The 9,488-nt window shown below is 41.6% G+C and overlaps 1 protein-coding gene across 1 annotated transcript; it reads right to left on the bottom strand.

Moving 5' to 3' along the window:
• Positions 1-22: 22 nt before the first annotated feature.
• LOC110973132 (methylosome protein WDR77-like) lies at positions 23-8,424 on the bottom strand. Its single transcript, XM_022223686.2, has 8 exons — positions 8,226-8,424; positions 5,742-5,927; positions 5,144-5,285; positions 4,691-4,811; positions 3,380-3,506; positions 2,997-3,108; positions 1,978-2,052; positions 23-1,722 (listed from the first exon to the last, which is right to left on the bottom strand). The coding sequence occupies exons 1-8, from the start codon at positions 8,287-8,289 to the stop codon at positions 1,578-1,580; spliced, it is 972 nt and encodes a 323-aa protein (XP_022079378.1). The 5' UTR covers positions 8,290-8,424; the 3' UTR covers positions 23-1,577.
• Positions 8,425-9,488: the final 1,064 nt, after the last annotated feature.

Here is a 9,488-nt window from a genome sequence, read left to right as displayed (position 1 = left end):
AAATCTGGACAAGTACTCAGTCTGGAGATAATGAAATACCACACATGTTTACTGAGGCAAGGATAGCTATACACTTGCAACACATACAGAAAAGGGACCACTTAAATTTTTAACAGGCTGGACTCTAGGCCTAGGCACAGGGCTACAAACTTGACAGAAAAAATCTAAGAAGTGAAATACTGTTGAAATTCTTGTTAAACTGGAGAAATGGCTGAATTATGAATTGATACACATGTACTCTTATTTTTTCACTCGTGCAATCTTCATCATATTTTGCATACTGATTGCGACATCCACCATTAAGGAAGGTCGGAAAAGATCTGGAATGTGCCACTGTTGTCATAGTTTGTACCACTTTTCATTAAAGTTCATAACTTTCATTTGTGCACACAATTGTGGCCAGTTCGTACACCAACTGCAGTACGACTTTAACTTTCAAAGGCACACATTAACCCCGACAATCACCAATCCCACGGTTGGGGTCATTTTACCTCGCAGGAGGAAGTGGCAGGTCTTTATGTACCTTCAAGGAAGGGCACGACGGATGTGCCCAAGCACAACGAAACGAGTTCATCCACTCAAAAATGGTTTCAAAATCAAACAGAATTTGCATATGCAGGATGAGTGCCCGGGTGATTTTCAAGATGATGGCACTTTCCAGATCTTTTCCGACCTTCCTTAATGGTGGATGTCGCAATCAGTTTGCAAAATATGATGAAGACTGCACGAGTGAAAAAATAAGAGAACATGTGTATCTATTCATAATTCAGCAGTTTCTCGAGTTTAACAAGAATTTCAGCGGTATTTCACTTCTTAGATTTTTTCTGTCAAAATTCTTCACAAATTCATAACTTCATTTACTGGAAGCTTACACCCACATGAATGACTGTCTGGTGGCTACTCTAATCAGACAGGTAACCTCCATTGACGCCCAAGTATTGAAGCAAGGCCTGCCACCCAGTAAAGACGGCCCAGATTGTGCGGTGTTGCATAATTTCCTTTGTTCCCGATATTGGCCCAGTGCGTTGCTGAATGACAGGGGCCTCTTTTCAAATGCAGCCGGATTAGCGTGCAGCGGTACTGTATTGCTCATCGCTGGATTGCTGGAGCACTTTTGTCCGCGCTGATAATCCGCGGGCACTGAATGCCGCAAACTGTGGTATACTGGTTCAAAACAATGACGGATTACCTCCGCTAATGCCAGCTGAAAAATGATAGCAATGTCGCAGTAGCTTGGTCTTTTGTTCTGAGTACGGTCTTTGGTTACAAGGCTTAGCTCCTTTGCCGATTTCGGGCACCCTGGCTATGCATACAAACCCGAGGTCACCGGTACCCCGCGGCACCGAGTGGTTAATGCCTGCAATTGTTTATTATCAGCCCAAACATAAATTCTTACCACTCCAAACTTGCTTTTGCGGGGGGGGGAGGTAAGTTGAAGATGTTCCAAAATACAGTAACTATATAGCTGATGTAGTACACTCAAGATGTCAAGATTTGGATATTACAATATGATCGAAGATTTACAGAATACCATATTTTCAAAGTTTTTCTCTTCTAATAAATAACTTGGAAGCTTTTCACATTCTCTCATTGCTCCCTGTTGCCCCTGGCAAAATGTCATGACCTTTGACCTGCCTGTCCCAGCCACAGGTCATCAGCTTGTTGCTAAGGGGATCCCACGATGCACCTCGTACAAAATCGTTATGGCTGTAACTGCGGTATCTGCAAAATTTAAACCAAAATAACTCACGTTAAAATAAAAAACAAAGAAGCCAACAAAAACAAAAACAGTACATTACTTCAGAATTATATCCTGAAAATGGGGTGCGGTGAGATGAGTTGTCGATATGATTTTAAACAGAAAATGAAGAACAGAGCGGATACAACTCTCTAAACTGGAAACCAAGTGTGACATTTTGTTTTGAACATGCCGGCGTTAAAGAAAAACGGCTGTTTTCATTTGAAGCATAAACTTACACTTGTTTAAGTTCCGGCTGCAATTCAGTGACAGCTACCGTGCAGTCATCGGCTGTGGAGGCCAGCCACAGTGGGCTGCATTAATACAACACAACGGAAAATCAAATTACCATTTGTACACCTCAAAAGAGAGAACATGAAACTCAGAACTCAAGTTCTTCAGAGCACTAGGTTTGGTAGTAGTTTGAATGTGTTAAATAAAACTTGTACTCTGAACTCTGCACGAGCAGCTCCAATTCTGTGAAGCTACTGAGTTGCTATATTCAACAGAATCGCAACACTTAGGTGACCCTGCTTAATGGTAACATCTCTGCAAAAAAGGGTAAAAGTCATGCAATTCCAAAATATTTTATGGCCTGTTCTATTGTTCTACAAACATGGATACTGATGAATAAAGATGAAAAATTGATCATTCAGGGGAAATCCTACATAGCATTGTGTTTCCAAGTGCTACACTTTCTGAGCTTTTTCTCAAAAAGTGCTTTTATTGAATCCCAAAATGTTGATATACAAATGTCTAAATATCTCGGGAACGCAGTGCACTACAGGGCTCATTCATAACTCAAATTGTAGCTTTTGGTGTTCTCAATCCAGCCATATCAAAAACTGATATCCTGAATCTGGTGACTTATTACCCATTATCCTAGAGCCGGTCACATTTATTTTTCTACCACTAGAAGGCAATTCCATGTAGCCCTGTTTACACAACCAATAACGATGACGGGTGATTTCTACACCAGCAATAAAGTGTCTCTTTGTTTCACACTGATCTGGATCTCGTTCAGTGATCTCAACGCCGGTTCACTCCATTCGGAAGGCAAGTTCTGGTGTCAGTGAACCAATGTTGAACCACTGATTACGATTCGGATCTGCATGAAACAAACAGGCAGAAAGTAATCTTTGTCTGCATTTTTTGATGATGTGGAGCACTTGCCAAGTGCTTAAGCCCTGCCCGTCTGCTCCGAAGTGTTCAGCTATCTCCAAGTGAAGCTGAATTATCCCCAATATGTTACACTCACTTCTTGGCAGAGAATGCTAGTCTGTGAATGGACCTGGTGTGGGCTGTAGTTAGTCTGGTTCCGGTGTTGTCCGCTCGGGAATCCTGGAGCAATATCTTGCCTGTCTCATCCCCTTTGAGTAGTAATTGTGCATAAAAAATGAAAAGGGGATAAACATTTGGTTCGGGCTGGAAAATTTTGTCACGCAGCGGGCCACCCATTAGAAATGAGAGCGTGGCTTCAGGTTTCTGACCTTCGATAGAACCAAGCCTTGCTTTGCAACCATTAAAGAGTTACCTCATGAATAAGACACATTTGCCAACGAGTACTGCTTCAGGCGCATGTGCAGCCTTGTTAATTCAACCAGAATTGCAGAGTATTACATCAGTGATCTGTCTCCTTACCAGAAGCCAAGACATGTGTCTCTCCTGGCTTCCATGCCAGACACGTTGGCAGCGATGTCCCTTCGGGTCTACTCAGCCTTCGAGCTGGTTTGGGCTTCCTCAAGTCCCACAGCAAAACAGACCCATCCTGCAGACATAAAGTAACAAACTGTATCTGGGTATCTGAAAAATAATATAAGTTCTTCATCTTTAACCCTAAACCCCTTTATCTTTGAATCTTCCACAGGCACATGCTTTGTACTGAAGCTTTAAAGGGCTCTTGAACCCAATGTTAACCACTTTGTGCCGGGGTGCCCGATACCGGGTACCTTGGGCTTGTACGCATAGCCGGGGTGCCCGAAATCAGGCAAAAGAGCTGGGCCTTGTAACAAAAGACCGTACTCGGAACAAAAGACCGGGCTGCTGGGAATTGCCAACATTTTTTCAGTTGTCAATAGCAGAGGAAATCCGTCATTGTTTTGAAAGATTATACCACTGTTTGTGGCATTCAGTGCGAGCGGATCATCACCGGGGACAAAAGTAATCCAGTGCTCCACTGATGAGCGATACAATACCACTGCACGCTAATCTGGCCTGTATTGAAAAGACGACAGCAGCGCACTGTGCCAGTTTCAGGAACAAAAGAAAATTAGGTAACACCCCACAATCTGAGCTCTTTTTACAAGGCAGGTCTGGCTGAAATACTCGGGCGTCAAGAGATGTTGTCTGTCAGTAGAGTAGCCAACAGACAATCACTTGATGAGGTTAAGGCATTCAAGAAAAAAAGATACAAATTTTTGAAGACTTTTGAAAACTGAAGATATTGAAAAATCGCCCAGCATCAGACATGCATTTCCAAAGGCACCCGGCAGCAACTGGTTAAGTTATGAGGGCTGAGCTAAATTTTCCTTGACCCTGCAAAATCCTTCATAACCTCATGGTGGGTTTTGAAGGATCTATTTGGAACAGTGATGCAAGAAAGGACCAGTTTTCCCAGCATGCAGCTATCTTGAGCAGGCTGCTCTTTGACTAACATTCATGTGGACAGGGACATGTTCCCGTATGAGAATAAGAAACAGCCTTATTCTTGATGAGAATATCCAGAATTTCCAATGGAGCATTCCTGGCAAGTCATATTTTGAGGTCTCCCTGAGGACAGAAATTTTATATTTCATGTTGCAGACATCTGAACAGAAGTTACACAGAATATTTCCATGTGTTTCCTGACTTCATGAGGAAGAAAGCACAGCCTTACAGTAACACCCTAAGGGTTCAACCTCTTCCACTGAGGTTCATGAAGGAACATCCGATCTCTAGACACCCATCATTTACCTGAGAACACGAGAGGAATACCTCCAGCTCATTTGGGCTGCATGCCACACATTCTACCTTCGCTGTGTGTGCCTTCAGGGTTAAGACTGACGATTGCGAAGCTAAATCCCACACCTTCACACTGAAAAAGAACAAACAGAAATGCAATGGTGGATTATAAAATTTAGGAATGCATTCTATACGCAACACATCGCTTCAAACTCCAGCATTTTGCAAAAATGGAAGTTAAACACTAATTTCTGTTCACAATCAGTGCATTATGTCACTGGTTTCATTTCACATTACAGCATTTTTTGATGAGGGAACTTTTGTAATGTGATGAAAACAATGAAAATGGAGACTCTCTGGGGAGGACAAGGGCCTTCTCTGGACCAGCCCCTCTTCGTTCAGAAGACACTGTTATTTTCAAGATCAGTTTACATTTTTATTTAAAGATCTGGTTGGTTGGCTTACTGTCTGTCTGATGATGCACTGATGACCCGGGTTTTGTTGGAGTTGATGCTGATGCTGTGGACGGCGTTGTCATGTTCGTACAGGTAAAACAAATTTCTGAAGGCACTCCGACTGTTTACGAGCTGCCAAACTTCAATTGCACCTGGTTCAATAATGGCAATCAGATGTAACGTTGCATCCTTGAGGTAGGAGCAGAGACAGAGCCAAAGCAAAGTCGAAATCTCTGACTGTATTTGGGCCTTGTTGTCAATAAGGAATGAGGTTGTTCTGAGGTTATTTCAATGGGCAAACAAGCATTAACGAGAATTTTGAAATTGCAGAATGCAAGGATAAATATTACAGATGGTGGTTCTCAAGCTACAGTCCTGTGGGTGTAGCGCACTGGGACACTTGGGGGGTATGCACAGTCCATCACCTGGGCTCCATTTGTGAGGCTGCCAAAGTTAATACTCAGTGGTCCATTAATATTAGTCCAGTGTTTTGATATAGCACATAACCACTGGAAAGCAAGTCACACAGGAAGACCATTATTGCCGAACTGTTTCAGCAACTGTTTCATCAACTGCACATGTAATTGTCTCCTTAGGATTTGGTTTACCTGAATCTGAAGCAACGGTCACCCTGCATTCGTCAATCCACTGCAAGTCTGTCACGCCAGCTTCTGTCTGTATTCCGGCACTACACTTGTTGATGTCTGGGGCATTCTCTGGGTCCTCGTAGAACCAGAGAGATCCGGCCCAAAACTTGCCGTTCAAACCAGAGGCTCCCAGCATTAATGAGCCATCTAGACAGGACAGATTATTCAACCTCAGGTGTCTTAAACTCTAGAATACCAGACCACACTTTTTTCCCGAAATTCTGTAAACCAAGAAAGATGTCAATATACTGCCAAAGTGTACAGAGACACGCTGCATGCTTTGCGGGCAACAACTTCTCAAGGAGCAGCAGCGTGACTGATATGCTCACAGACCTTAATTGGACAACAATTGAAGACAGAGGGGCAATAAATCAGCTTACTTATCTCTACAAAATAGGCAATAATAAAGTACCCATTAGACTAGACGCCTGTTTACCGAAGACATCCAGATCTTGTAAAGGCAATAACTCCCAACTCTCTGAAATTGCTGCTAAAACTAGCTGCTATATGAACTCCTTTTTACCAAGGACTGTTCGAAAATGGAACAAACTCCCTCAGGATACCATTGATGCCCTCAGCCACCACAAATTTAAAGAACTAATTTCAAAGCAAGCCACTCTCTAAGGCCTCTTAGTAAGAATCCCAAGCAGAGCATTCAAAAGGACAACCACCAAGTACCAAGTAAGTACCAAGCAGAGGCTGACATTAATCTCCTAAATGGAATTGTAATATTCGTTTCCCAGCAGGCTTACATGGTCAAATGTTATCGACTATTTAAAGAAAATGCACAGATAACTTGTTGATTTGCACAGACAGAAATTTAGGCAAGTAAATAAAAATCAAATTTCTCCAATTTCTATTGTCGCCAATGTGCAATATTCTGCACCAGTGTCTTTGAATTTGTGTTTCGGAATTCATAACTGTTGCCATTACCAATACCATAACTGGGAAACGATTCTTACTATTAAGTAAACAGGGGTTTCCAGATTGTGAAATGTTTCCTTATGAGCCTTTTTCACATTTCATCTGCATATGCTCAGAAGACTTAACTGAGGGGAACAAAATCATGATAACAACGTTGTGGAATGTTTGGTGAATGGATAGTCGTGATTGTTATTGTCGTAGACAATTTGTTCCCCTCTGGCTTTGTTTACTTACTTGCACAGGGGCACTAAAAACAACATGGCGACGGAATGGGAAATTGGCTTATTCCCACATTTCCAGGATTGCTATCAGTATCAGAAAGTGATAACATGTGCTAAAGAATCACATTTGGCACAGCAACTATCAATACACTTAGTTAAAAAGTAAGCTTGGGCTGACGCCTACATGTACATGTACAGTCTACTCTCGTTAATAAGAGTGCCTTGGGACTTACTAAATTAGCTCATATTATCTGGACCTTGTCTAATGCGAAAACTGCCGTGCTGCAGGCTGCTCGACGTATGTATCCCTAATCGACTGTAGGTAAAGCGTACATGTGTACAAGTATGCATAACGTTTTGTTTAAAGGCACATAGTATCATTTTGTAATATGAATTTGATTTTAAAAAGTTTGTTCATGAAAGTGAGATACAGTTTAATGAATAAAGAGTTGTAATAAAGAATAATCATTAAATGTAAGAATGGAGGAAGCGGAATTTCCACCAGTCCTGCTGATTCAGAGTGACACGTCCCCAGCCCTGCACGCTGTGATGAGATCCACATGTACGCACTTAATGTAAGTACATTAACATTTTAGTTGCATGGTAATCAACACCGGGACCGGTATCCAAAGCAACATAAACATTCGTTAACGTTACGCGAATACGCTGCGTCTGTTTTGTCACGTGACGTACGGCCATACGAGAATGCAGATGTGTGCAGATTGTCGACAGATGAGAGGTGAGGATGGTAGAAAAAAAACTAATTTTTGGATAGTAGTACAGGTTAAATTCTACAAAATACACGCGAACCCAGATGTTTGATATGGTAGAAGTTTATTAATGGGTAGGCCCTACATGTACATTTGCTTTAGAAAGGTTTCTCACGTACAACTACCTGCACTGGTAGAGCACTTTTCAAAACCCCATAGTGTTACGACACCATGTAAACTGTGTGCGCTCAAAGTCACACGGAGTAGTGACTTTGAGCTCTCGAAGTACCACATGATGACCCCCCCCATAAAAAGAACAAATATGAGGTGGAAAAGACAGGTAGAAAATGAACAAAGAAAATAAAATGATGGATTTCACTCCCACATTTATAGATTAGGCCTACCCATACTCAACAGCTGTATCCAAGTATTTTTAGAAATGGCTGGCACATTTCTTTTATTTACTGTGAATGTGTGATTTAACCTCTTCAAAATACGGTTGTATTATTAATTGTTGTATGTTGTCCGGAAATTGGGCAACAAGTACCACTCCCAACTTGCGAGTTTACAAATAGTGATCATGTACTAACCTCTATTATGTTGCAAAACATCTAGGTACTTTTCCATCGACGATGGGACGTTACTTGAGGTCATGGCGGTATCAACGGATTGACAAAGTAAGTGGAAAACTGTTCACGATATTTAATATGTTCAGCCTACTTTTGCTTTACATTCTCTTTTTTTCAGACATGTGTTTTACGCTCGGGTCATAGTTCATAGATACAGACTGATAGCAACACTTTACGTACACACGCTACGCTAGAGGAGGCAGATCCCAGACTGAAAAATTAACAAATTTGACCACAAGAGGGCGTTGCTCTCCGCAGACTGCATAAAGCATTAAAGGCTGGGCCTACTGTTCTGGTTGCTGCAGTAACAGAGCAAACAACAAAAAACCATCAGGAGCAATGTAGCACTTTGGTTTTTTACTGGAAATGTAGATCACGAATTCTTGGATAATTTTCATTTTGAACAGAGTTAGCTACGTCATTTTTTTGCATTCCCTCCCCAGACACCACTAAAAAATGGTCAGATACCCCCCCGACTCTATATAAAATAGATCCACAATACTGTAAACGAAATCCCTAACAAGTTGGAAGCTGTACGTCCTAGATGCTTTAAATAAGTACAGTGTATACGTATTTCTGCCTTTTTTCCCTCCAAAGCAACTAGCGCAATTACAAGGCCTCATTCAAATCATTTGCATAAGCGCCTGAAAATAACATGATGTACATGTATCTATTATGGTCCAACCGCAGCCAAGGATGATTGGGACACGTCCTAGGTCCTCGCCTGCCTATTGAAAATATCCAGACACACGATGACCACAGACATGGCCAAGAAAGGCCTGAATGGCCAAGTCTGAGTACTTCAGTATCGGCTTGGAGACTTTCTCTGAGCATAAGAAAACATCCCAAAAACATCAAGTTCGAAGGATTTAAAGTAAAGTATAATGCCCAAGGACAATACTGAATTTGTGTGATAGCTTTTTGATGTCCACTGCTCGGCGAGCCATAATTGGAAACAAATGACGAGCTACTTCTTTTTTCCGCAAAAAAAACTGTTTTAAGAGGAGATGTAGTCTGACAGGTGCTTCTTGTACTTTTCTGTTTTTTTTTAAGTTCTTTAGGCCATGATTTATTTCCTTTTTCAAGATTTTACAGTACCACAGTTCAAAGAGAGATAGACTGTAATTATGAAATCCGTGTATACAAACAGATCGAGCAGGTACCCCTTACTGAGTTCAGTCCCTTAAAATTGGCACTTTCCTTTCAGCTGTTAGTATGGAGAAC

This window comes from Acanthaster planci, linkage group LG03 (genome assembly GCF_054643075.1).
Source record: "Acanthaster planci isolate LZ-2023a linkage group LG03, COTS_SCS, whole genome shotgun sequence".
NCBI classification, from domain to species: Eukaryota; Metazoa; Echinodermata; class Asteroidea; order Valvatida; family Acanthasteridae; genus Acanthaster; species Acanthaster planci.
Note: the sequence above shows the minus strand (reverse complement) of the source record. Positions and strands in the feature narration are given on the sequence as shown.